The sequence below is a fragment of the Athene cunicularia genome (assembly GCF_003259725.1).
Source record: "Athene cunicularia isolate RWA chromosome 17 unlocalized genomic scaffold, athCun1 chr17_part1, whole genome shotgun sequence".
NCBI classification, from domain to species: Eukaryota; Metazoa; Chordata; class Aves; order Strigiformes; family Strigidae; genus Athene; species Athene cunicularia.
Genome location: NW_020799122.1, coordinates 1,002,338 through 1,029,756, shown reverse-complemented (window position 1 = coordinate 1,029,756; position 27,419 = coordinate 1,002,338). Strand labels below are relative to the sequence as shown.

Genomic DNA, 27,419 nt, shown 5'->3' with positions numbered 1-27,419 from the left:
CGCCCCAGCGCGCGGACGCCGCGCCCGCAGACGCCTCTCAAAGTGCCCCCGTTCTCATACTTCCAAAGCTAGTGCAGCACAAGTGATTGAACTAGGCGTTGTAAGAATGCTGGGGCTGGCTCGGAGCAGGGCCCGGAGTCGGGGGGCAGCAGGGGTGCTCGAGGGAAGGTGGCAGGCGAGGTGTGAAGGGTGCACTGGCTTCCTGAGGGGGGACTTGGCCGTAAGCATGATCAGCAAACCCTTGCCTGCTTATGTCTTCCTTTGTGCACCTACCCGCTTCTCGGTGCTTGAGCGAGGAGGGGTATGTTAGCCTGTTTCCTTGTGTCAGACCTTTGCTCAAATGGCCGAAGCAACTTGGCCCAAAAGCCCAGTTTACTGCTGGGAGGGTTCTTTGAGTCAACTTGCTAATTCAGTCATTTTTTTAAGTTAGTGCCAGGGAACTTTGATTTTGATTTTTATTTTTTTAATTATCAGTTTTAGTGTTGCTTTATATTCACTTTTAAATTTTTTTAAATTGAATCTTGTGGATGTGCTAATTTAACACTACATCTTGCTATATCAAAGCCTGCAGTTTATCTTAGCCATGTATTTGGACAGCTTCTTAATTTCTTTTGTTTAGCTAAAATGCCTAACATCTATTGCAACAATAGAAAGTCATGAATCATTCATCGCAGTAAATGCTTTTGCATGTGCTTGTATCAGGCTATATTTGGATGAAGATGTCGGTGCCCTGCAGCATATGTTTATACTCCTGTTTACCCCTCCCTACACCAAAATATGTTCCAAGATGTTGAGCAGCCAATTGCAAGTTTAAGGGTATGATTTTTTTATTTTTTTATTTTTTGGTAAAATCATGCCCAGATTCTTTTGGCATCTTCATAGAACAGCAGCAGCAAGTACTGGAATGGTTTTTTCAGGCTGGTAAGAGTCATAGCTGATAACAGATTCCTCTTACATGCAGTAACTAAGCTAGGCCCCTTCAAGCTGTGTGGGAAGTACAGTTGGCTGATGAGCAAAGGAATATTAATTTCCTTTTCTACCTAGGGTGCTGTTAAAGCAATTACAGTTAGCAGAAATGTGCCAGTACGCTGCTCTGGAAATCGTAGTGTTCTGCTTTCCTTGTCTTACTCCTCCAGAGGACATGGCTTGGTTTCCAGAAGGTGCTGTTTCCCTCAGTCTCGACCTCCCAGGCTTGGAAGTGGAATATGCTGCTTTTCTGTGCTCGTCTCCTGAAGACTGAGGTGCTGGGTGGTATGTTAACCAGCACCGTGATTTGAGAGAGCATTCCCTGAAGAAATCATTCTTGAATCAAATGAAAGATGATGCCGTCTTGAAGGAGGTTGTTCACCACCTCTGAATCGGCTTCACTATAGGTTTGTAGGCAACGCGCTCAGCGAGACTGAGGGTTTCTGGTCTTCTCTGTTTCATTTGTTCCAAGATTCAAGTAACTCCCAGGTGACAGCCTTCTATGAGGATTGAGAGCACAAACCTTTCGAGCTAAAATCCTCAGGACTACATCATAGTTGTGGGGTGGAGGGAAATACTGTCACGGCATGGAAATGGAGTGGAGGTGCGAAAGCAGAGTTGAACTGACTCCTCTTACAGCACTGGAGACTGTAGGAAAACCAGAGGACCTCAGGTTCTGCCATGTCACTAACTGGGAATTAGAGGGCGAGGAACGTCGCAGTGATGATGTCGCCTGACCCAGGGAACGTTAGCGCTGAGCACCCGTACGCTCGCTTGGCCCGGTGACATTTCCACAGCTGATTTGTGTGTGGCGTTACAGTGTCTGTTTCTGAAACACAGGGGACAGCCTCAGCCATTTAAGAGATTATTTCCTTAATGAAAGCTAGCTAGAAATATCAGTCTAAATTAGTCTAAATGAACTAATTTCCATTAGATTATTCTGCTTGCTCTTGGGTAGGGATTTTTTTAGTATGATATAAGAGTCCAATTTAGCTTCCTGTGCATATATCCATAAAATGACTTCTCTTTGAGCAAGATGGTAAGATGTTTTCAATCACCTGTTGAAAAATGCACGTAGGAACTTGGTCATTTCTGATGTGGAGTGATTATTTGTCAGTCTGTTCTGATGCCGTTAAGGACCTTTTAATATTGAGGAACCTAGATAAAGATGTGTTTGCAGGGGTTAGAGCGCATGGATTCCTTTTTGCCCATCAGACTGTATTTGTCCATAAATACCGATGTTTTTGCACATACCCAGTCACTTGACTCACGTTAACTCTCTCAGGGAGAGCGCTGCTTCCGTCGGCTGCTATTCTGTGTGTTGAGTGGCCATTCCAGAATCCCAGGCACATCTGGAGGGAACGGGCTCGTGTGCGCAGTGTGTCATGTGTTCATAAGAAATGCCATATAACTGCACTGTTAATATACCGTATGTTTCATAACTAACTTAAAAGCGAATGCCTACCTGTATAACTGGTAGAAGCTGTTGGACAGGTCCCATCTTGTTGAATCTTTTGGGGAGGGGGGGTCAGCCTTTCGTAAGGGGTCTGTGCAGGGGGACTCAGTCTGCTGCTGGACAAGTGCTCTCGGGTAGGACATTGAGGATTGTGGCTATTGCCTGGTGATAGACACTGGAATAATTCTGCTCTTCTTTGAATAAGTGATTGAATCGCAGTTCTTGCATTTGAAGGCCAAGTTATTGTCTTAGTGGGGAAAAGTTTTACTTCAAAAGCTTATGGTTAAGCTGCACACCTTCAGTTTGATGATAGAGCTTTGTCCTTTCTCGTGTGGAACCTGCAGGGCTCAGGCAGTTTGAGACATTGGCTCTCTGTGTCCCCAGACAGTGATTAAATGTAGGCGGTCACTTGGAGGATTCACAGAACGCACGGGGCCTTTATTAACACTAACGTCAATCCTTTTGCATTTGAAAAGTGACTAGAGAATTTGTCTGAAAGTAGGAAGCAATAATTAGGAGACAGCACTGTCCCCAATACATGCTTCTTTCTCATGTATTTGCATACACAGCCTTTTTTTGTACACGTTAAGTGACTGTGCTATCTGGCTTGTGGCACGTTTTTAGGGATACTACAGTCATATCTTGACTGTATGTCATGACATATGTACTGCCTGCAAGCTAAACAGGATTTCCTTGGGGATTCCAGTAAGAACAGGTTTTGAGAAACTACAGGAATCATGGTTCTTGTAGTTCTGGGTGCAGGCAGAGCTATAAAGCATTTCAAGTCAATTCTGGGCAAAACTCTTCTGTCGTTGACACAACTACGCTGCCTGCATGCGGGGCTGACTGGAATCTGCTCCCTAACTCTGCATTTGTCACTTGTCTGTTGCAGGGATTTACCTCAATATGGGCAAAAGCAGTGGCAGTCCTATTTTGGGCGAACATTTGACGTTTACACCAAACTCTGGAAGTTTCAACAGCAACATCGGTAAGGGAATGTTGTAGGCAGCTGTGTTCCATGGATTTAAGCACAACTTTAATCTCTGGTATGCCTAGGGCCCCCGGTTAAGTTTGAGATTTCGCTGTGTTATTCAAGCATGAAGGGAGGGAATAGTCACTTCCTGTAGTGCTCACAGTCTAATGAATTAAAATGTTGAAGAATTTTCAGTGTGACTTTTTTAACAAAACCTTTGGCTCCACTTGAATGCATGTTGCTTTAATATATTCCCAAGGAGAGGCTGGGCCGATGGCTTCTGCAGTGCAGAACCCATCTGGAATGGTGTGAAGCGTCTTGCTGCAGCGTGGGCTCTGATCTTTCACACCTTACATTGGCTGCGTAGTCTGAGTGTTCTCCTGGGAAGTTGTGACCTTTTGTTATGTGTATTTTGTGCAACATACTTATGTCTAGCTCTCGCAAGTTTATGCAAGATAAATGGTCCTTGTTCTGGGGGGGGGGTGTGTGTGTGTGTGTGTGCGCAGTGCTGTTGGCTCTGTGAGGGACTGCTAATGGGAATGCCACACCAGTAATGAAAGCTGAATTTGGCCCTACAGTGGCTCTTTGTCTTGTCTGGTGTGATGTTCTGAGAAATTCTGGAATGCCTTTTAATCTTTCTTTTCTCTCTTGCGAAATAGACAAGTATTGGACAATCGGTATGGGTTGAAGCGGTGGCAAATTGGGGAAATTGCTTCCAAGATTGGGCAGCTCTATTACCATTATTAGTAAGTAAGCACAGAAAAGGATTCAGTAGGGGAATGCAGCGTTAGTGACAGCTCCATGGCAAACATCCGGATGCGCAGTCAGGAGAAGTCGGGCTATCAGCTGAGTCGTGATGCCCATTTCCGAGTGAGCCGGCCCCTGGGACTGCGTGGGGCTGCTGCAGAGAACAGCACCTGTGAGCCTGGTACCACGCTGCTGGTCACGGCGGCACTGCCTCGGGACTTGCTTCCTACCTCAAAAGTGTCTCTGGGCCTTCTGTGCGTGCTGCATTTCACTCTTGTGCCAAATTGTGATTTACAAGTTTGGGAGCTTAATGCTCCTTGCAACTTTTTACTTAACCTGTCACCTGTACATATGGGTACAAGATGGGCAGATCTGATTGTTATCTGAGATGGAATCCAAGCTCTGAAATCTGTCTTCCCAGCAGGCACAAAGAATGAGAGTCTGGCTTTCATACAACGTTACTTGAGGAGGGAGTTTTGCCATTGATGCACAAGATGGTTGAGGGGGCAGGAAGGGAGGGTTTGGCATGGATTTCCATCTGAAGCAGGGAGCTAATCTGATTCTTCCTCTGCAGCTTGCGCACTTCAGAAACCAGCTATCTGAATGAAGCTTTCTCCTTCTATTCAGCAATTAGGCAGAGGTCATACTACTCCCAAGTCAACAAAGAAGACAGGTATGTCTCAATGAATGCCCTTGTTTTTTCAAGACTAGAGCGGTGTATGAAAGCAGCAAGTCGCTATGATCTGTAGGGGCATAACTGGGATAAAATCAGGGTTGTTCAAGGAAGTTTCTTTTAATCCTCCTGCCATGATTAAAAACCTCTGTATAATAAATAACAGCTTTGCTGTATGACTGGGAGAATATTCTGTTATCTGGTCCTGGCTATTGGCCCCGAAGTTCTGTCATTTTGACTCATGAGCAGTATCAGTGCTGGGACCGAACGTGCTGTGGCTGGAAGATGGGCTGGCTGGGCTGAAGCAGAGGAACCCGTTTGATTCTTATCAGGCTTCTCAGGGGGACACCAGTTAGTACTGCAGTACAACAGCCCTCTGTAACTGACTGGGACGAGGTCCAAGAGCTTCAGGAGGCAGAACATCTTCCTTTTAAGACACTTTACTCAGAAAGGTACACTCAAAGCAGGGCTGTGTTGTGACAGTGCAGAAAAGGTGCTGCCTGCCAAAGAACATAGATATAAATAGGAATAGGTAGAAAACTCAGTTCTGGATCCTGGTCTTACATTGTAGCCAGTAAACCAGGGTTTATTATATATATTTATCATTAAAGCTGAAGAAGAAATGATCTGAAGTCATCACAAGGTAAATACAGAAGGTTAGTTAGGGATTTTCCTGCCAAGCCTTTAAGGATCTCTGGACTTGAACTGATTGCACGTCTCTAGTCCTGCTGATGTCTGAATGCGCCTGTGTGCCACAAACAGATGAAAGTTTCCCTGCTCTGTTCTGATATCTGTTGATCCTATCATCTTCTCTCCTAAAAATCTCTCCATTTCAGTCTGAGTGCATGAGCTGTTTCAGCAAGGTAGGATTGACCAAGCATGTTTCTAGATGCTGTCAGAAGATCTTAGAAATGGATGAGTAGTTATGGGCTGGCTGACTTGCAGATCTCTTAAGTTGTCCCAGGTGGGGGAACTCTGAGCCAGCTGTGATTATCATGCGGTGCGGTGGGGTCAGATGTGCCCATGAACTGTCAGAGGGTTTGAAGAGCCAGCAGTTCTGTCTGACTCCCATGCCTGTCCTCATGTAAGGAGACCGTGGGGAAGGGGGAGGCTGGGGCTTTCTTGATGTATATTTTATGTCCCTGTACTCAACTTGAAATAAATCTCTAAGCAGCCGGGTAGCTATTGATCTCCACATTAATTCAGTTAGAATTCTTAATCTGTGGCCTGTTCAGCCTTGCTCTGGTCTTATATTCATCCTCTCCCTTACTCCTGTTGCCTACCTGTGTTCTATTTTAATCTCAAATTTGCCTGTGGTGTTTTTGTTGTTGTGTTTAGGCCTGAATTAGTCGTTAAGAAGCTGCGTTACTATGCAAGGTTTATAGTGGTTTGTCTCTTGCTCAACAAAATGGATGTTGTAAAGGACCTGGTAAAGGTATGTTAAAATGAGGATAAAGGTGCTAAGGGGTGGGACGTGTCTTGTTATTCAGGGATTTTCTCCTGGTTAAGGAATCCATAATATAGCCTATTTCAGTTGAAATACCGCTCATTAGGTCTATGATATTAGCTGTTGCTACAGCATAGCTTTTAAATTTTTCTTCCTCATTTATTTGATTGTGCTGTTGGATGCCACAGAAGGAAGGAAGAAACATGGCTAGAGCTATGGGAAGATTCAGTACAGTGTGAACATTTGGCTTGTGAAAAACTTTACAAATTTACATAGTTAGTTACGCATTAACTGTAAGATGTGTGTTATTCATCTGAAAATGTGGGGATCATCTGATAACTCAGAGTTCCTCTTCATTCCTGTGGTGGGTTTAAGGCATCAGTGGAGTCTCCCCCGGCAAGTCTTCCTGACACGCTGTTGCTTGGAAAGCCAGCGTCTCCTAGTTTGGTGTTGAGCTTATTTCTCTTCCCTTCCAAACCGCTATGGCTCCGTCCCATGTCTAGAACGCATCCTGAATACATTTTGCACCTTTCAGAGACCCATCAAAACTAAGCCTTGCTAAATGATGTCGATATTACTATGAAATTGGAGAGGCTGGATCTGCATATGCCTCTGCTGTGGGAGTGAAGCACTGAATGCCTGTAAACACAAGTCTAGGTACAACAAATAGAGTACAGGCCAATGCCGATCATTGCTTTTCCAGTGTATCTGGCATCCAACGTGGTAAATATCTTCTGTGAGGCAGACATTTAATAATGACACTCTAAGCTCAAATGATTTGATAGCGTTGTTTGAACACCAAGTGACAATATTCCAGTAGCTGCAGCCTGGATAGGGAGGTACCCTTTGACTACAACAAAGGAACAGCACGCGTCTCCTGACAGCATATGCTTTCCAAGCCCCCCAACAACCTTGCTGCGAGCAGCTTCTGGTATTGACAGTTTTGTGTAGGTTGCATCACTGTCTTTGTGTCTAAGCTTACTTGAACTGCTAGCTTAGCTTAGTAGCAGCTAAAAAAGCCAAACCATTCACTTTCACAATGTATTTAAAGTTACTTGTAAGCTGAAATGTGAGTTCTTGGTATCCATAGCTTATGGTAATAACCGGTGACATAGCTGTATGTGAGTGGGATAGTTATACTTAACTCCAGATATTCTTTGCATTTGGACCTACTTAAAAGACACTTTGCATTGCCAAAACTCAGTGTAACATTGGCATTCTGTCTCCTGAAAGAGCGCGTTTTGGCTGGCATGTTAGTCATAAGTGTGCTGCATATGTTCTCAAGTAATTTTTTTTTTTTTAATTATTCTTAAAGGCCACCACAGCTAACCAAATTGTAAAGTTACTGCCTGCCTGTTAAGCTCTCAGTTTAAGAAGTGACTATGTCTGTCTTTGAACTTCTTACATCAGGAGCTGTCAGATGAGATTGAAGACTACACTCATCGTTTTAATACTGAAGATCAGGTGGAGTGGAACCTGGTTCTTCAGGAAGTGGCAGCATTTATTGAGGTGAGAAATACCATTCCCTTTTAGTTGTTAGTTTAAAAGTAACATTTTTCTGACTTGTTCACTGAAGTGTTCTTGTAGCACCACCTCCATGTGGCGGGCAGGTGTGTGAAATGTTTACTGTGACAAGACTGTTGGACTTCTCTCTGACTGCAAATCTGTATGTTTTCTTGAATTCCTGATTTATTCTGGTTGGTTTTTTTAGGCAGACCCTGTCATGGTTTTAAATGATGACAACACCATTGTAATCACCTCTAACAGGCTTTCTGAAACAGGAGCTCCGTTGCTAGAGCAAGGAATGATAGTGGGACAGCTTGCTCTTGCAGATGCGCTGATTATTGGGAACTGCAACAACCAGGTAAAAGAAATTCTGGGGACTTGGGTTTGTATCTTTGGAGTTCAGAGTCCTTCCCATCTGATCGTACAACAGAGATTCCAATAGAGGCAAACATTAAAATATATCGATTGTGATGTTTGCAGTGGCAGCAGGAAGAGGAGGCTCTCAGAAATAAGAGCTAAAAATGAAATGTTAGATATTGGCCCTGTGGTACTGACCCCTTATTGCTTATATTCATCATGTCAATTAAGTAGATACAATTGATTTTCATATACTGAATTGTTCTTAACATCATTGAAGCATGAGAGGCCTCTGGGTTATGTCTAGAAAAAGCTTGACTCTTCGGGCATTCACATGACAAGCTCCAGCTTGGTGCAACTTCAGTTGCAACAGGAAGGAGTTTCAAAAGACATTCAAGATCGTGGTTTTTAGCTGCTGATGATAGTGAAGTTGTACGGACTTCACAACTCCTCTCTGAGCTCTTTTTTCGGGTAAGCAAGGGAGCTGTATCTAAACAACAGTTCATCTTTTTCATGTTTTGCCTAAATGCATAGTACGTAGTGATTTCAGCACTCGATTTGTAAACACCCCAGAAGAGTCTAATTTGCGAAGCAGGGCTCTGCACTGCAGTGAGTGGGCCTGGTAGACCAGTGGTAAATAGACTGTCCTCTGTGAGCTCTCCTAAAAGTCATTCACAGCTCTTTAGAGATCCACAGATGACACTGACAGATCCCTGAGAGACAGGCAATGGTCTGTCTGGTATGCAGCTGAATCTCTTACCTGGATAATTCCAAAGAAACTGTTTAATCTCTGTCTGGCAGAATAAACTCTGACTCTTTTGCAGGTCAAGTTCAGTGAATTAACAATTGATATGTTCCGAATGCTACAAGCACTTGAAAGGGAACCAATGAATTTAGCATCACAAATGAACAAACCTGGAATGCAGGTAAGTTCCATTTCAGTGACAAACCTGGCAACAGACCTTAACTGGGATTTTTTTTCTCTGCTTGTTTTATTTTAAATGGTGCCTTTCAGTATTGTCGCTGTGCAGAGCAGGTTAGTAAAACTGGTGTAACTCTTACTAGAAGTTAGTGAAGAGTAGCTCAGATCTGTGGAGTTTGATCCAAATAATGTCTTATTTTTTTGTTCCCCCTTTCTTTTTTTTTTTCCTTAGCAAACCTTCAGTAGTGAAAAACTAGCAGAAACGAATATTTGAGCATAATTTCACAAAGGGTTTACACTGGTTTAGCCAGGGCCCTTCTGAAGGGGCCCAGCTTGTCCTGCCCAGATACACTCACCCCTTCCTTAGTTTTCACTCTAGTAGTCATGCAGCCAGAGAAGTTGATCAACTTGCTGAAAGTTAAATATCCCCTTCAGAGAAAGCATAAAAAATATTTTATCTGGAGGCAGAAGGAACTATGTAGATTTTCATTTATTTAATTGAGGAGTGAATTTTTTCACTTTGGGGTGATGCTTTAAAGAGTAGGGAAGATTTAGGTAACATTTAAATGAGGGGTAATGTAAAGTTCTGGTTCAAATACTGCATCTTGCTTTGCTGTGTAGTAGGAAATGGCAGACCATTTGTGTGGGAAGTATGTTGAAGATGAACATTCTAATAAATAGAAATTTAGAGGGTTATGAAACTGCTTTGGTAATGTATGGTTGTTGGGGTTTTTTGATGTTGTGTTTTGTTTTTTTTAACAGGAATCAACAGAGAAACCAGCCAGGCGGGAAAACCCCCATAAATATCTACTTTATAAACCCACTTTTAGCCAGCTGTATACATTCTTAGCAGCATCATTTAAGGTTTGTGAAATTGGTGAATTTATTTGTAATAGAAAAATATCCAGAATGGTATGTGACACTGAATAAAATGTGGTTGAGATAATCTTTTATACTTCAAGATAATTAATCCTTTTTGGCCTTCTTAAAATGCTCAGTATGATCTTCAGAGAGGATGGAAATGTTATAGATACGTGTAATTTGTGTAATAAAGGCAAATCTGTTGGACTGCTGTTAAGGGAAAGAAAAAAAATTCAGTGTAAGACAGAAACCCAGCTTGCTGTTAGACAGCAGTTGTTATAGCATTGCTGAGACACAGCCGTCGTCAGGGCGAAGCCTGGACAACTCCCAGTGCCAGCCTGGTGTGTGGCACTGCTGCGGAGGGCCTCAAGGGATTGCATGTGATTTAATCTTATCCAGTAACTTTATTTGTGCGAGTGTAGGTATGCGTGCATATAGTACAGATATTTCTGTTTATATATAGTTTCCTACATAAAGTTTATCTATTTCCTATATATATATATATATTATATAGGAAATATTTTTTGAGATGAGAGATCTGGAGAACAGAAGAATCTTAAGAGTATTCTTCTGCTTCCTGTTGTGCCAAACGCAATCCAGAATCAGGGAAGTATGCCAAGAAACTGTTGCTCTGAAGCACTGCGTACCTGCAAGGTCTCCAGTTCTGTGTCCCATTTGAATTGTATCTCTCTCTCTCCCGCACGCACTGTATTTTTATCTGCCTGTCTTAATTTGTTACCCAGTGCTCTCTTCCATGTAAGTAATCTGTACATTTCTAGACTTTTTTTTAGTACAGTTGCTGTGCTTGTTTTAATTTAATAAAGTTGCTGGGCTCGTTATGCTTAATTATGACTGTACAAGGCAGCAACTTGGGATTTTAGTAGTAAAACCAGAATATGAGTCCCATGAATGAATAAGTTTCAGTTTGTTTCAAGAAACAACTGTAGAGAAACAGCTGGTGAGGTGAAGGAGGCCCACCCTTCCTACTTAGAATTTTGGGTGCCTGCATACTTTTGCAGAAATTACAAGCGTCTGTCTCCTCCTGCAGACAGCCCATTGGGAAGGTGGAACAGATTTCTTTTACAGGTCTATAAGAAACCTGGATGTGTTCTGCTTGTTGTCCAGCTGAGAAAGGTCAGGAGGAAGAGACGGACGTTGCAGGCTCTGGGGTATTTGGAAACAAAGAACTTCCTTTAGGATCCTGAATTGTTTGGGTTTAGGCTCTGCATGGATCTTGGCAGCTTTTGGTTTCCATACCTCGGAAAGCCTCAGGCCTGGCTCAGGTAGTAAGAGTCTGTGGAGGCAGATGCTGTTTTAGTGCTGCTTGAACCTCTAATATCAGCGTAGAGGGCTGTGTGGAAAAAAAAAAAAAAGTATGAACATATCATCAGTTGACCTTTTTGTCTGTGTACTCACCCATTTGAAAGGGTGTGTGTGGTGGGGAAGGGTTCGTGCACCTATGAAGAACAGAGCGAAGGGAAGCCAGAAGCAGGAGTAGCACAACCTTAAATGACGATGTATTTATGAAGGTGGTGATTGAATAGTGAAGTAAACTTACACATTTCTTCCCTTTCCTCTCTTCTCTTTGTTTGAATTTCAGGAGCTGCCTGCAAACAGTGTACTGCTGATTTACTTGTCTGCCACGGGCGTGTTTCCATCAGGTCGTTCGGATAGTGAAGGTACAATAAAGGAATGCTCCCTGTCATGAACAGGGCTTGAATTCTCTTTATGTTCCAGGACAAGTGACCAAGAAAGATGTCACAAAGCTCCTTTAAAAAGACAAGTCAATTTTATTCTCCTGTCTACTTAGTAAGATAGCCTTTTTTCCCCACAAACGGTAGTTAATTCCCCGTGTTTTAATTAGTGTGCATTAACCTGAGACCTTTTCAAAGGACATATCCAGTATTTGATGCATCTGAAGTATTAAAAGCTTCACCAATTTGAAGATCACATGGCTCAGTTGATGCATCAGTACAAAGATAATAAAATGGCTCAATGGCACTTTGTGATTCTTTCCAGTCTCCAGTACTGTGAGGACGTATGGTCAGGAGATGGGCGGTGAAAGGGCTGAAGCGTCTGCAGGGACTGTTGTATTTGCACGCTTGTTAACCTGACAATTCAAGCCCTTCTCATGATTTCTGACAATTCCCCTCACCTCATCCTCCTGTTCTTTGCAACCTAGCAGAATATTTGGATGCAGCTGCAATCTAAAAGCTGAAAACTGGTTGGCTGAAGTAAACACAGATAAAAGATCTGTTTATGTAATTCAAGGGAAATCAAAAAGTTTTTAACATCCTAAATATTGTACACGCCTCATCTGTATGAGACTTGCATTCCTTTATAAGATGCATGCCTTGTTCATCTCAGTGCATGATTTATAGAGCTCTTAAAATGTTAAAGGAAAAAAAAAATCCCTGTCAGCTTTGGATTGTGGCAGTGATTTTTTTTTTTTTTTAATGCTTTTAACATTTTACTTTTTGCTGCAACTTGGTGATAGGTTCTAACTGAAGCGTGTTCTTTAAAGCCTGTGGTATGTCCACTTCCCTGCATGTATTGTTTCAGCTTAATACCTTACTGTGGGGGCATCCAGGCTCTGTCATCTGAAGAGCTGCATAGTCAGGCTTCGGTTTTCATTAAATGAATCCCATTACAACTGCATTCTTTTAATAAGGTGGTGGTAGTCTGCACAGACCAAAAAGTTCTACCTTATTAAAAGGGAGAGCAGCCTCAAGTTGCACCCTTTATTGCCTGTAAGCCGTTTGTGCTTGACAGATCACGTGAGACATTTGTAACAGTGCTAAATTACTGCGTGTTCTGTTCCCGATTTTGTATTCCCAAAGCTTTCCTTAAAATGGAAAGATGTCTTATGTATCCAAACCTGAAAAAATTCTGTTTGGTGGCCAAATATGGGTCAACCAACTCTGCAAATGGATACAGAATGAGGAGATCCTAATACTTTATTTTACTGATGTTGGTGACATTTCATACCCATATTAATGGCAGAAATATTTCCTCGTATCTCTAGCACTTTTTTTTGTGTAGGATTTGATATTTTTTATAGCTATTACTTTCAGCTTTGCCCTCCATCAAGCAGTTAGGTGGGTAGCTCAGTTGTGCAAACCTAGCAGAATATTTCTTCAGCTTGCCTTTGGAACACGAGTCCAGGTCATGTGCCTGTAAAAATGGTGAATTCTGTATTTGAAATCCTAAAAAATAAACTTCTGCTGCAGATTTGAAATCTGGTTAAAACTGTTTTGTCCTTTCTAGGAGCATATTCGTTCTCTGAGCTCTCTCTTCTCCCCTTTGCAGTGTTATAGCTGCAGATGATAGTATTATATATGTTCAGAGAGGCTACAGGGGATTCAATTGATTTAGCCTTATTTTTTGATCAAAATCTGCATCTAGAATATGCTAGCTCATACAGTAATTTTACAAAGGTATTGATTTTTCTTATATGAAACGTGTAATGGGTTTTAGTCTTTTGGCTGTGTAGTGTAATAAGAGCCAGCGTTTGGACCTTTCGTGTTACGTTTGTGGATAAATAGTGTCTAAATAAATTAGAAGTTGCGAAGTTGCATTGCTTGCTTCTATGTGATAGATGCTGAAGCTACTGAAAATTGATAGAACATGTAGTTAATAAAGTCTCCACGTTCCTCCATGCCCTCCTTACGACTGCAGTAGTTCAGATTCACTTGGTTTTCTGGGATTTGTGGTTGCTTCTTCCCTTTCACATAATCATTAAACCCATAACAGAGGTGAGTTGCCTCTGCTAATTTTAGCTTTCTTTTTGCCATGTGTAGGTCCGTATGATTTTGGTGGTGTTCTGACAAATAGTAACCGGGACATTATAAATGGGGACGCTATCCACAAGCGAAACCAATCTTACAAGGAGATGCACTGGTAAGCTCCCTCAGCGTGACAGTGGCAAAGTCCAGCCAATTTGTCTTTAATAGAGGAAAAGGCATCGCAGCCTCTTGAGTTCAAACTCTTCAGTGCAGGACATCCTAACGTAGATTGGCTTGGTTGAAAAATTAGCAATGAATATGCCACGGTAAATCATGATTTAAACACTCAAAAAGTATTATGGTGACTTAACATAAATTCTTTATTACTGGAAAACTTCAGATTAGTGGTGGGTGACTTCTCAAGAAGCTAAACATCTCCTGCTGGGAAAGAACTAATAGGAAGTCCAGTAGCCCCTATTACAGAGAATATCAAATGAGTTTTGCAGTTGCTCTCCAAGGATGAGCCTGAGGACGGTGGCAGGGGGGAAGCTGCTTGCTTTCTCTCTGGACGTGGGCAGTTGTGTGCCCGAGCAGCTCGCGCGCTGTCACGGCTTCGCAGCATTTCCAGTGCTCTGTGAAGCGTCCCTTTCTCTTTTCAGTCTTCACCCTGGAGATCTCTACCCTTTCACAAGAAAGCCCCTGTTTATCATCGTGGACTCTTCAAACAGTGTCGCCTATAAGGTAAGGCTCCTCAAGGCAGCTACTTGTATGATAGGATACAGTGTCAACCCCTAGTTAGCTTACGCTTTTAACAGGCTATTTTTTTTTAAACAGTTTGTATTCAGTCTTTCTTTTCTTTTGAGGTTGTGCATGCTAGTCAGGATCTGATCCTATGAATAGGAACAAGAAGGAGAAGCACATGAACAGCCGCTCATTGGAAAGTAATAAATCCTCCTGGAGGGAAAAAAGGTTCAAGATTTCCAAGGTCTCTGGTGGGAGGTTTATTTTTGTTATATACCAAAGACAAATCTTGGTGTGTGTGCATGGGGGAGGGAGATAACTAATCTGCTTTTTTTTTTTCCAGTCATCCAACACTCAGTTGCTTTTATGCAACCGAAAGGAGTCAAAGCATTGAGCCTGATCTTATAAAACACGGGGTGTCTGTGTCTGAAAAGTATCTGAACCAAGGAAATACAAGACTCAAATTAGCATCCTGTGTTACTGTAGAGCGGTGTGTGCTTGGACAATGGGCCTCCTTCCAAGGGTGCTCTGGACTTTCAGTACAATTACTCCAGGCCAAATCACCTTTGGGAGTCGGCAGTTCGGGTAATACAGAAGCAGGCATTTTCAATCTCAGCTGGCAGTTGAATCTGGATAGTGTTACGACATTTATTTTGTTCATGAATGGGATATTAAGAATGTGCTATATCTGGGGAAAGTGCCACTTCCTTGTGTCTTCCTTTTTATAGCTCCATTATGTGCAGTGAGGGAAGCGAACGTTCGCAGCTGCGCTCCGGAGGACGGCTAGGGACGTCTAGTGGCCAGATGAACTTGTTCAGTACCCACAGGCTGTGGCATTTGTTTTAAAGGCATTTGTTGGCCGACGAGAGGTACTAAACCAGTGATCAGTATGATTCAGGGTACTTCTGGATTGAGCCAGGGAACTCTCACCTGGCAGACTTAATGATCTGGCCTCTCTGTAGGGTTTTTGGTTTGTTGTATAGTAAAGCATTTCAAAGGGCTTTTTAAAGACTGCTGCATTTAACTTCACCACGCTAGCTTTCAGTGCAAATCTGCTTTTTGTTACGTCCCCTTCTCCATTTAAAGGGAGGGAAACACAATTAGAATGATTTGCTCATCCTTTTGAGAAAATGAGGATTTCATAGGTTTGGCTTTGTTTCTGGGGGAAAAAGTATGGCTTCGGTTTGGTTTTTTGGTTTGGTTTGTTTTTTCTACACCCTTCCCCTCTAGTAGAATTGCTGAAAGATGTCAAGTGGATCAGCTCTGTAAGAGAGGGGGATTCCTGGTGATGCCAGGTCACACACAGCTCTGGACGTACCAGGGTTCTGGGCACAGCTTAGAGCAAATTCTGAGGTGATGGATTCCCACATGTAGATTTGTAGCTCCTGCGAGAATAACTGTCAGGTGTTCAGAGTAGAGTTTGCCTTTTGCATTACATTTAAATGATTTTCTTTAGATTTTGTGGGCACACGGTAAGCAAAACCCTGTAGCCTCCATTTAATTTCTTCCCCTTGTTCTGCAGTGAACTGACCGTCAGTAGTGTAAAATACGGCAGTGCTCTGTCTGTTAAACACACGGAGCAGCTGGTGTGAGAGAAGTCCAACTGCCTGTCTGTAAGGAGTACAGAAATGGGAGTTTTGGAAGTATTTCAGGACAGGATTATGGAAGTAGCTGCTAGGAGCTCTGACCCAGATCAGAATCGTGTGGGCGCAATTGTGAGGAATCTACACAGAGAATGAAGAGAAAAAAGAAAGAGCATGGACCTCTATTTAAAAAAAAAATACGTTTGGCACTGGAGAACTCGCATTCACCTTCACAATCCATTGCCATTGAACCTGGGGAGGTGGATGTGTTGAGGTCTGTTGGTTTTGGCTGAAGGTGGATGGCAGAGCTCTCAGTCGCAGGATTTTCGGTCAGGGCCTCTCTGTCACCGTTCTGTGCGCGCTGGCGTGCTTGGTTCCTTGTCGCCACAAAATACTGGTAGTGCTGTCCTGGGACTACCCTCCGGGGGTTGTGAGGTGCTTTACAGGCTCAAGCACTGGCACAAAGGAGGTTCTGTGCAATTGTGTGAGAAGTTGAAGTCAACGTACTGACTTTTTTTTCCACATGGCTGCTCTGATTTTTTTCCGATAGGACAGTAGCTATCCTGACATTTAAATGTCACTGCCAGCAATACTGGCAGGAACAGCAACTGCTCACACATCTTTTTCTACAGCCCATTTCTGCTCCCCTGCATGCATTCTCATCCTCTCCCTCTCTCTGGAGGGCTTAAATGGTGATGACTGAAAGTAAGTCCTGCCAGGAAGTGACTTGCCAGTTTGTCAAATCAGCGGCACTTGAACAGCTTCCTCCCCTATATATTTAGCTGAAAGTGGAAGATAACTGCAAGTCGAGCATATCTACTTAAAGCCGTGATTTTTATTTTTTTTTTAACACTTCCATTTAAATATAGATGGCTGTGTTCTTGAAGCTTACCAGTGTATATGTGGATGAAATAATATTTTTAAATCAGTATCTTCTTGTAGCTGTGGTTGTCAAAGATTATGATCAAATGCAAAGTCTTAAAAAAACAAACCAAAACCTCCGGCCGGTAAGAACACAAGGCCTTTGTCACTGATGTGGTATAAATACTTGGCTTAATAGAGTTTACATGTGAGGTGACTTCTGTTGGAGATGATGGGTACTTCTTTTTTGGAGCGATATGTATATGACATGCATTTCACTTCTCTTGGAAAACTTGGAAGTAAAAAACCAGGGTCAGCTTTGAAACAAAGACGTGTTTTACCCTTTTTGGAGTTGTCCATGCGCTGAAGGGACATTCCTTATGCAGTACTCCTCCCAACATCGGGACGGCAGGGCAGGTTCTGGTGCGCTTCGCAGTCCCCTGCTCCAAGCCGCGGCTGTACCGCGCTCCTGCCCCGTTGTGGCATGTGTGCCCACAGCCCTGTTCTGTGGAAATGGGGAGTGGAGAGGGGGTGGTGAGTGAATCCTGGTGTTTGCTTGGGCTGTGGTAGCAGTTGTGTCTGGGCAAGAGCTGAGACAGGCACCTGGAAGCTTGCGAGTCTTGTCCTCCCGGTCCTGCAGTCTGGGTGCAGCGCCTGGCACGAGCGGCTGCCTTCCAGAGAGCACATTCTGGGTTAAACCGTGTAGTCTCTCCCCTTTGCAGGACTTGCTAGCTGTGTTGACTTAATCCCTGCTGGGACAGAGCCCAGAATGATCTCAGATACTGTCAGTGAGTACTACCTTTCCTCAGATATACGAGTGGCCTGTGGCTTTGCTTTATGCCTGGAGGCAGTGTTTAATTGCATTGTCATCTTTACTGATGGAGTTACAGAAAGTCTGCTTTGGTCTCTAGCTGGGGGACACGAGGTACAATTCCACGTGGGAATCCACTCATGAAGACTAAGCAAACACGTAACTCGAATGTGTCACCTGCCGGTGTGTATTCAGTTCAAACAGGCAATGTCTGGGTGACTCTCTCTGGACTTTTCAGTGTTTCTTTGTAGTACAGTTTTACTAATTACCAGGTTCGCCTGCACTTAACTGTCTTCGTGCTAACAGTCGTTGTTTCTCTGTTAGAGACCAAACCTTAGTATCTAGCATCATAAACCTCCTTGGGCTCTTAATGAAACAGAAGGGTTTTTAGGACTAGTCAGCACTCTGTCAGATATGGGAAATGTTTTATTTTGATTAGACTAGATTACTGTCTTTAGTATTTAGCAGACTTAGGTTAAATCAATTCAGGGAAACTAATTTAATTGAAATATACTGTCCGGAAGGGAAAGTTCCATTTGAATTAAGCAGAAGCCAGAAGGAATTAAAAAAAATGAGCTTTTTGATGATTCTACACAAGCAAATACTTGTGGTGATGTATACCTTGCATTTGTAACCTGCCAATTTTAAGAATATAATCTGTCTTGCACTCGTGCTCGGGATGCATGGTTTGAGTGTGTGCTCTGACAGGATGCAGGCATGATCATTTATATTTTCCATGGCTTTCAGTTTTAAGTAAGCTTAAGCATTTATATTTTCCATGGCTTTCAGTTTTAAGTAAGCTTAAGAAAGCTTGAAGAAAGTTTTGGAGAGACGTTTGGCAGCTAATGAGATTGTGTAAATGATTTTATTTTTTTATTCTTGGTGATTACCAATCAGTATACCTATGAGACAGATACACAGTAGGACTGTCATCAGGTAAATGTTGGTGAAACTGGACAACGATGTCATTTGAGGTTTCTGGAGAAATTCTGGTGCAACAGGACACTTAGGCAATATTTAAGGTGCTGGTGAAAGGTGCAAGAAATGAGTATTGTAAAATGAGGGTTCAGTATAGCAGATGAAAAGGTTATGACATGCTTGCTTAAAGGAAACTTACTTTTAAACTTTTCTCCAGTGGGCTCTTCTGCTTCATCAGAAATAGTTCCTCCTGCTGGAAAGAAAAGGGGAAAGAAATGACTTTGACTGGAAAGCTTAGTTGGTATTGAGGAGAAGTGCTGGATCTATTTTGACCCAAAAGCCAATGGCTTTCGTTTTTACCGCAGAACATTTTTTTTTCCAAGTAATGTATTACTACTGAAAGCCATATTTCCATTAAATTAGTGTCTGTTATTAGTAGCAGTGAAACGAGAGAATTATAATTCCTTTAAAATGTAACGGGTTATATTCTTTCTGTGCTGTGATCTATGAGTAAGTCAACTTACTGCCAATGCTGAACTGTGGGACGGGCATTAGTGTGTTCTCTGTCACTAATAGTCTTTGTACCCTTGACCTGCTGACTGTTCAAAAGCAAGCAAAGTGACCATCAATACTTCAAAATTCTTATCTGTTACAGAATTTCACAAACTTATTTGGACAACCATTGGTGTGCTTGCTTTCTCCAACAGCATATCCAAAAGCGTTACAAGGTACGTGTAGCGTTGCATTTCCTAACAAGTTGCAGTTGGATCACATATCTGTCCCAAACAAATATAACTTAGATTCTTCAGGAGAAGATAGCTTTTCATCACCATGTCATCCCTAAATCAGACTAACGTTCCCTGAAGTAGTGTGATAAAGTTTAGTTACTGTTTATGGCAAATAATTTACTCTAACAATGATGCTATTTCTACATATAGCTTCAGCAAGTGCTAGGAGGCAAAGTCTCTCCTACACAGAGACTCAGAAAATTGCCAGCCCGGTGCTGGGATGATGACGATGATGATGATGAGCATTTTGGGTAGCTTTATTAGTCCCGGAAAGTGAGCAGAGTCAGCTGAGGTATCAGCCTTTACATGCCAGCTGTAGAGCAAAATCTTCTCAGATCTTGTTCTGATTTTGGAAGGTAAGTTAAGGAAAGCCATTGGCTTTGTATGGCCTGGGAAGGTGTGTTTATAGTAGGAACAGCAATGAAACCTTATATTCTTCACTCCTTGTGACTGCTATAAATATAAATCGTTCCGGACTTTCTCCCTGGAATTTGCCATGTTAAGGTTATTCCCCATCACGAAGACAAGTGCAGAGGCCACATGCAGTGCTGTTAGACAGGTACCATGACGGTGTGCAGGAAGCAGAAGCTTCTCACTTGCTTTGAAACTATTCCTGTTATTTAGCTGAAAGTTAAGTAGAAATTAAGTGCTGTAATACTGAATCCTCTTTAAACAGAAATTCTGAAAAACAGAACTAACTTTGTAAATTACTGGATGCTTCTATTGATAGACCAGTCAGGAAAGTCTTGCTGCCGTGCAGGGACCTTGTAGCTGTCGGCACGGCGTTGCACCAGGCGTGCCGTGTGCCCCCCTCCTGAGAACCCCAGAATGCACCCAGACAAGTCAGTAAGCCTTGAATCCTTGCTGCTGAGGAGCCTGACTGTCTGGGCACATCGTCTGCTGGGCGTTGCTTTCCGTTTTGACTGGGATGAGGCTTGGGCCTCTCTATCATGCCGGACTGCGTGTAGTAAGTGGGGTTTAGGATATTGGGATGCCCAACAGAAAGGCAACTGTGGGGGGGGGGGCTGTATAGGTTTAACTACCTGTTTTTTTTGAATGGCGTACAAATGTCCATGTTTAATGCTTCTCTTTAGGATTTATAATCAGTCTATCAGTCGTTTCAGTTACGATTTTTGTGTTCAAGTTATGTGCTCAAAATGAAGAGCCTCCCACAATCCATAAGACAGTCTCATTTCTCCTGGTGTTCATGCACATCTCCAGTGAGCCTTTACTGCTAGTCATTGCACCACCTGGAGAGCAGATCTGCCACCAGAGGAGAGAAGATGTAACTAACACAGAGAAGTAGCTCCTCTGTTACAGAATTGAGTGGGTGAGCGACTTCATTCTGTGGCAGGGACAGCTTTTCTGTTTCATGTGCCAAATGTATCTCTTTTGTCTATTGATTTATTTTTTTTAGATCAGTCTCAGCGGGGTAGCCTCTTCACACTCTTTCTGAACAATCCTTTAATGGCATTCCTGTTTGTCTCTGGATTATCAAGCATGCGCAGAGGATTGTGGGAGAAGTGTCAAGATTACCTTAGAAAAATCAACCGAGATATTGCCCAGCTGCTGACCCACTCCCGATCCATAGGTACGTGCCTGGAGGTGCACAGCTCATCCCTAGCATGCTGCTGGAGCACGTGCTGGTTTTTCTTGCTCAGCCTTTCCAAGGGGCAGAAGAGTGAATAAGGGAAATCCACGAGAATTCATAGTGCTTTCCCCCAAGTCTCCTTTTTTTTTTTTTTCTTTATTTTTAATTCTTTAACTCTTTCTAAACTGAGTTTTCTTTGCCTTCTCTACAGATCAGTCCTTTCTTCAATTTTTTGGGGATGAATTTCTTCGCTTGCTTCTAACAAGATTTATCTTCTGTTCGGCTACTATGAGGATGCACAAAATTTTCCGGGTACGCAGGGATATCTCTCCCTTTGTGAGAGCAGCAGTCCAGTGCATGTAGAACTGCACTGCCTCAGGATGGAAGGGTCTTAGGGCTAAGTGTATCACTGTGACTTCAGAAAGATAACTGATGCTCACGTGCTAATGCCTGCAGCTTGCACTGAGTCTGTGCCTTTGTATCTCTCCAAAGGCGTTGAAGCCTTTGGCTCCCCGAAGCCTTATTCCTCCACATAAGTAGCAGACACACTCGTTTATGTCACTCTGAACAGCCTCGTCTGCTAAAAAAATTCCTCTTAATAATTCAAGATTATTATTTCTACACAACTAAGAAGGTGTAGAACAAGAATGTAAGAGGAAGCGGGGAGGAGTGGAATGTTATTGCTGAAGTGTATTCTAGTGTGAATGGATTTTGAAAGGTCTTTGAAGTGTAAATGAATAAGCTAAACAGGAAGATGGTATTTTCCCTCCCTGTTGGTTAATGCTGTGCCAACAGTGACGTCTGCTTCTGGATCTACACCATTTTATATATGCGAGTGTTGGCATGTAAACGGCCTGCTCCATAAAAAAAAATAGAAGTTGAAGCACAGGAAGGTACAGAATTCATCTTGCCTAGCTGCAGACATCTCGTAGGTTCCCAGGCCTCAGTCACCTACCTAGGCTGCCCTGATTCCGGGGAAAGAAGCAGGTCTTCTGTCAGTGGGGAGAGACCTGCCCCCAGCGTCTGAGGCACTTGTTTTAGGATGAGATGAATCTCCCACTGGAGATGCTTACGTGTCTGTAATTTCAAGAAATGAACTCCAGCCTAGTAGGTAAGTATATGTGAAGTCTTTTTGTCTTTTTTTGGTGGTGTTTTTTTTCTTGCGAGGCTTCTGTGAACATATTATTAACCATCTTAGATGAATGAGCATTTGTGTTGCCACTCTGACCGTCTCTGAGTCAATGCAAAGGGAAGACTGAAAACGCTAGAATATTTTCTCTCTCTGTGGCATGCTAAACAGATTAGGATACCTCTTAGGTGAAATTGGCTTTTTGCAATCTTCTTCATAAAGGGTGTAAAAATAAATGAATGTCTGATTCTCTTTGTTTTCACTGTCATCTAGCAGGAGACTCGAAATTATCCCGAATCTTATCCTCAGCTGCCAAGAGATGAGACGGTGGAGAACCCTCACCTCCAAAAGCACATTTTGGAGCTGGCTTCCATACTGGATGTCAGGAATGTTTTCCTGGAAAACACCCTCGATGACTATTAAAAGAAACTGTCTTACTGCAAAGGGGTTTCCCTGGCCACAGATTTTGAATGGTGCAGTTTTATAATGTGAAAATCATAAAAGGAAGTACTTGATTTTATTTTTAAATTTAGGACCATTATTTTAAAAAGTAATAATAAACAGCTGTTAGTTTAGCTGTTCCATTCTGTATGGGGTCAATTTTATAAGCAGAAGTTTTCGTGTCTTTTAAATGTTAAACTAAAGAATCACGAGAGGTTTATTTCTGGTCTTGTGGCTGTCAACCACATTTCCAACAGCTGATCCTAAGCATAGAAGTATTATTGGTTACCTTTAGCCCACATTTGTGGAAATCCTTTATTTTTATACAATTTTAAGAAATTGGAAAAAAAAAAATCAATAGAAAACCAATATTTTATCCCCAAAGAGTCTGGATTTGAAATGGTAAAGATGGAACCACACAGTGCAAACCAACAATAAGCAATAAAACAGAGTCCTTCATAACAAATATATTTTTTCAGTCTTAGGCAAGTAAGTAGACAAAACTGTGGACAGTTAAGTTGCATTTGGAGCAGTGGGTTTGAAGTGAAGTTGTAAAGATACTTAATGCTCCTTACAAATTTGACACAGCAATTTTATATATAAAACTTTGTACTGCTGGCCAAGGAGACGATTTCCACTCAGCTTGATTGGGTAGATGGTTAGCAGATTACCAAATTACCAAACTAAGAAAACTAGCCCCCATCTCTCACTGTAATGTGGGTCATCTTGCTGTTCGTACTGCTGCCACGATTTTCCAGGAGGAGGGGGCATTCTTCATTTTGAGGTACTAGACAGAAACTCTTTACGTTTCCTGCAGGTGCCACCCCTCCTTTCCGTGTGTGGATGGAATGTGTGGCTCCCAGTGTACCAGTCCCTGACAGGAGCTGAGAGACCGGCCCCTGTAGTGCCGAGCATGAGCCCCTCCTGTCACTCACTTACCTGACCCGTCTGTGCTGCATCCCTGTGCCCGAGGAGAGATGCTGATGCTCCTCTTGCAGGTTCAACAAAGTGGGTGCTGCTGTAAAGCCCCGTTACCATTTTGCACACCCTCCATCCCGTCCCAGTCCCGTCTTTGAACTGGTGAAGCCGAGGGGCTGTATGACGTGGGGCAGCACAGCGGGCTCCCGCACTCCGGGGTGCGGCCTCTGCCCAGGCCCGTGCTGGAGAAGGTGCCGCTGGGGAAGGCACCTGCCGACTCGCCTGGGCTGTCCTGCCGGCCTTGCGGAGCTGGAGGAACTCTTGCAACTCCTGACAGTGAAGGTGGGAGCAAGAAGGAAACGAAAATATTTTAAACTGTTAAATGAAAAGGTCCGTTGTCTCTGTTCCATGGGCTGCTAGACAAGAAGGGAAAGGACAAGTCTGATCGGCACTTTGATGTTGAACCCCGGCCACGCCTCTGTTTTAGGTGACAAAAGTGCAGAACTCGGTGACTCCCGCGGTGTCGCGGCAGGCCCGTGTGAGTGCCACCGTGGGAGGTGTGCTCTAGGCAGCGGGGGGGCAGCACGGACAGAGCCCCGTCAGCTGAGGAGAGCAGGACGGAACAGCGAGAATCGCTGGGGTGTAGCCGGGAAGTTTGCATGAAGGTTCTCTGGAGCTGGGCTGAGGTTTACACCATCCATTCTTTCATTTCCCAAGTGTAAAAACAAAACAAAACAAAAAACTCTGTGAATGCTAGTGTTTGTTCTAAGCAGTCTTGAAGCTGGTCTGTTGAGCCCCCACCACTTGGTGCTGCTCTTCTTTGGACTGTGGCAGGACTTCGTTACCTGGGACGTGGAGTTTATTTTGAAGAGTGTGTGTTTGTGTGTGTGCATGTGTATTCTAGGCGTCTGTGTGTATATGTACAATACGCATACATCTACTGGCTGGTGTAAATTGTAAATATGTATATATGTATAGGTACTTGTATATGTATTAAAAAAGAATGAAACAGTGCAATGTCTATATACAAAATTTATATATACACACATACGCCAATTTAGGGGCATTCCACAAGGTGTTGCAGATCATTAGTGGTTGTAGTAAAGGTTATGGCTCTTCTGCCACTGTAACGTGCTGTTTCCAGGGACTCACACTGGGACCTTGAGGTAATTCATTAACTGACTGCAGGTACAGGAGGCGTTAGCTAGCAAGGGGAATGAGTACTCCTGTATGTGTTACAGTGGTAGGATTTATGTGTTCTTAACTGTGAAGCTGATGACCTGCCTTTTGTTCTGGTAGGAGGTGCCCGGTTATTAAAACACGGGATTGTACGTAGAAGCTGAAGATACAGAAAGCCTTTCGTGCAGCAGCAAGGGAGAGGTGGGTTCTCTCTCGCCCTGCCTGCTGCTCCTCCACCAGCAGCGTTCAACTTGCATGGAAAAGGGGAATTTAGTTTTCCAACCAAATGCTTTCGTTTTGCTGTAGCTCTTTTGCTTTGCTGAAGCTGTTCTCATTTTGGTTCTGTCTATCTGGAAAAGAGTATGCTATTTCTGAGCACAGGAGCGTGGGCTGGTGAACCTCTGTGGGATGTTGCTTGTTGACTGACTGGGAAAGCGTTGGTGGACCCAGCCCTTGCTTGTGATCTGAGGGGCTTCTAGTCCACTTTGCAGCCCTAAGAGGAGGTTCTGTTGCTTGTTACTAAGCTTGATCTAATCAGAGGAGAACACACTTTTCAAAAAAACAAAACAAAACAAAAACCCCGAAGAAGCTAGAATGTGGGAGAATATAAGGCCTTGAAAATTAGTTCAGAAGTTGAACGTGTGGTGACTGTCCAAGTCAAAAATTCATTTTTGAGGTCCCTCATTCTCACCTACTGAGCTTTTGTGCAGGAGGTACGCTGCTGGCAGGGACTGTCAAAGATAAAGATTTCACTCCTGTTGTGTCAGTAGGAGTACGGAATTGTACTTGCTAAGCAAAAGGCCAATTCCCTCCGTCTGCTCTCGCTGTAGATAGGATGAGGTCTTGGATCTTGAGCCAGCCCCCTCCCTTCCCACCTAAAGCAAGTGCATTCAAGATGAAAATATTGATATTTTCCCCTCCAAGTAAAAGCTTGTCTTGTTTGAACTTACTAAGTCATTCTAAACTTGTGCTACTGTGTGCTGTGTGCTATGGTCGTAGGTACCTTCTCAATGTATGCTTGTATGTACTGAAGAAAAACCTGGTTAATGTATCTAGCAGTCCTCAAGTGTGGAAGGAGAGCAAAGACTGAATCATTTTTAGTGAGAAGAGAACAAATGCTTTTCTTCTCAGGCCTGCTGCCTTTCCTCTTGTCTCGCTCTCCCCTTCTCCATATATCTTTACTGTTTGTGTTAGCGGGGTAGACTTGCCACCACCAGGCAATACTGAATTAAAGGGGTAAATTCTGTAGGAGCTGGGGTGAACGTGTCCTCGCTGGATGACTTCTGCCCCGCTCCCCACCTCCTGCACGCGGGGGGGGTGAATCCTGCTCCCCCAGCAGGCACCTGTTTGTGCTCCTGCTCCAACTGGCTGCACGACATCCAGCCAAGTTACTGCTGTCGCCTTTTGTTCTTTCCCCTTTGACTTCTCAAAATAACGATGGGGGAGTACAGGGTTATGGGTCCTTAATGCTCTGGGGTTTAATTACTCTTGGGATGCAATGTGTCATTTTGCTTCATGCACAAGCTAAACTTCTCCAAGCTGTGCAAACCAGATTTGCTCCCTGGAGTGGTTTCGTGAGAAGTGTCAGGACGGTTTGTTTGTGAAGTTCATCAGAATAATATCTGTCAAGTCAGGACTTACTAAACCCCTCCAGACTCTTCCCCAGGGAGACGTGCAGCAATGTCCTTTAAGGCTCAGAGGAAATAGAGGAGGGGAAATTGGGTTTCAAATAATCATCTTCAAAAGCTACAACTTCAGTAGCTCTGGTCAGGCTTTTCCTCTAAGGAGGGGATGAAAGTTCTGCTCCACGATCCATCCCTGGGTGCTGTTGTGAAGTTCCTCCCCTGCCCCGCCGCCGCCTTGTGCTGTGACTCCATGCTGTGCTTCAAGTCTGCTTTTTCCTGGAAGCTAAAGAGCTTGGAATCTGTCTGAACAATTTTTTTTTTTTTTTTTTTGTCTTGAGGCTTTTGTAAAAGTTTTATCTGTGTTAGGTTCTTCAGTAACTGTTCTGACTACAGCTCACCAGTGGTAGCAGTGGCAGAGCCCGTCCCACGTTAAGCAGCTGCTGGGTGTCGGGAGCTGGCGGCAGCTGCTGCTGCTCCTGGGCCCGAGGCAGCTCTGCAGACACTAGACAGCAAGAGGAATCTTATAGAAAGGGAAAAAAATCTGTTCTACAGAGCTGAAAACTGCTCTGTGCCAGTCGGTAACATTTAGACTGGGGGCAGCCAGCCACCGTGTGAGGGACACTGGCGCAGAGGACAGGGGCGAAGATCTCCAGAGCAGAGATTGTACATTCCTGAGGTGGCTCTCGTGCAGTTTTACTGCTTCTGACTTTTAGAGCAATACTGTTTCTGTGACCAAATGTATCGCAAGTGCTTTGAAGATCTGGATGTCCACAGGCAGAGCAGAGGAGAAACACATCAGACACAAGGATCTGCTTTATATTTAGGAGTGGAAGTAAACCACTTTTTTTTTTTTTTTTTCCCCCCCTCCAAACCAGAGGAGATTTAGTTCAAGATTTCTGAATTTAACAAATCTTTGGGGGGATTAAGGGGCATCTCTGAGTTCCTGTTGACTTATTAATGTGCCAGAAGCACACATAGATGTTCTGCTCTTAGAGATCCTGGTTTCATTCACATTGAGCAGACTTCAGTGCCACTGGCTGGCCCAAAGGAGCCCCTGAGCAGTGCAGGTCGCACCAGATCCAGAAACAGCAGCTGCTCCTTCAAGAATAGAAGCCTGGTGGGAGTATCTGCCCCACTGACTTTGCAGATTTCTCGTGGCATGTGTTTATTATCACTTCTCAGCTGTAAGTGGCTTGTTGGG

At 43.4% G+C, this 27,419-nt stretch overlaps 1 protein-coding gene across 5 annotated transcripts in view; it reads left to right on the top strand.

Moving 5' to 3' along the window:
- The window catches only part of SCAI (suppressor of cancer cell invasion), a 38,216-nt gene extending 11,230 nt beyond the window's left edge, over positions 1-26,986 (top strand). For 4 of the 5 annotated variants that reach the window (XM_026860296.1, XM_026860297.1, XM_026860295.1 and 1 more), the window contains 15 exons: positions 3,315-3,410; positions 4,055-4,141; positions 4,717-4,815; positions 6,154-6,250; positions 7,673-7,771; positions 7,974-8,126; positions 8,950-9,051; positions 9,810-9,911; positions 11,509-11,587; positions 13,709-13,808; positions 14,293-14,374; positions 19,203-19,275; positions 20,753-20,926; positions 21,138-21,238; positions 22,329-23,025. In XM_026860296.1, coding sequence (XP_026716097.1) covers positions 3,315-3,410; positions 4,055-4,141; positions 4,717-4,815; positions 6,154-6,250; positions 7,673-7,771; positions 7,974-8,126; positions 8,950-9,051; positions 9,810-9,911; positions 11,509-11,587; positions 13,709-13,808; positions 14,293-14,374; positions 19,203-19,275; positions 20,753-20,926; positions 21,138-21,238; positions 22,329-22,478 — 1,594 coding nt within the window. In that variant the 3' untranslated portion in view covers positions 22,479-23,025. Of the gene's footprint in view, positions 1-3,314; positions 3,411-4,054; positions 4,142-4,716; positions 4,816-6,153; positions 6,251-7,672; positions 7,772-7,973; positions 8,127-8,949; positions 9,052-9,809; positions 9,912-11,508; positions 11,588-13,708; positions 13,809-14,292; positions 14,375-19,202; positions 19,276-20,752; positions 20,927-21,137; positions 21,239-22,328 lie in introns of all 5 variants that reach the window. The other variant, XM_026860293.1, reaches the window with a different exon arrangement.
- Positions 26,987-27,419: the final 433 nt, after the last annotated feature.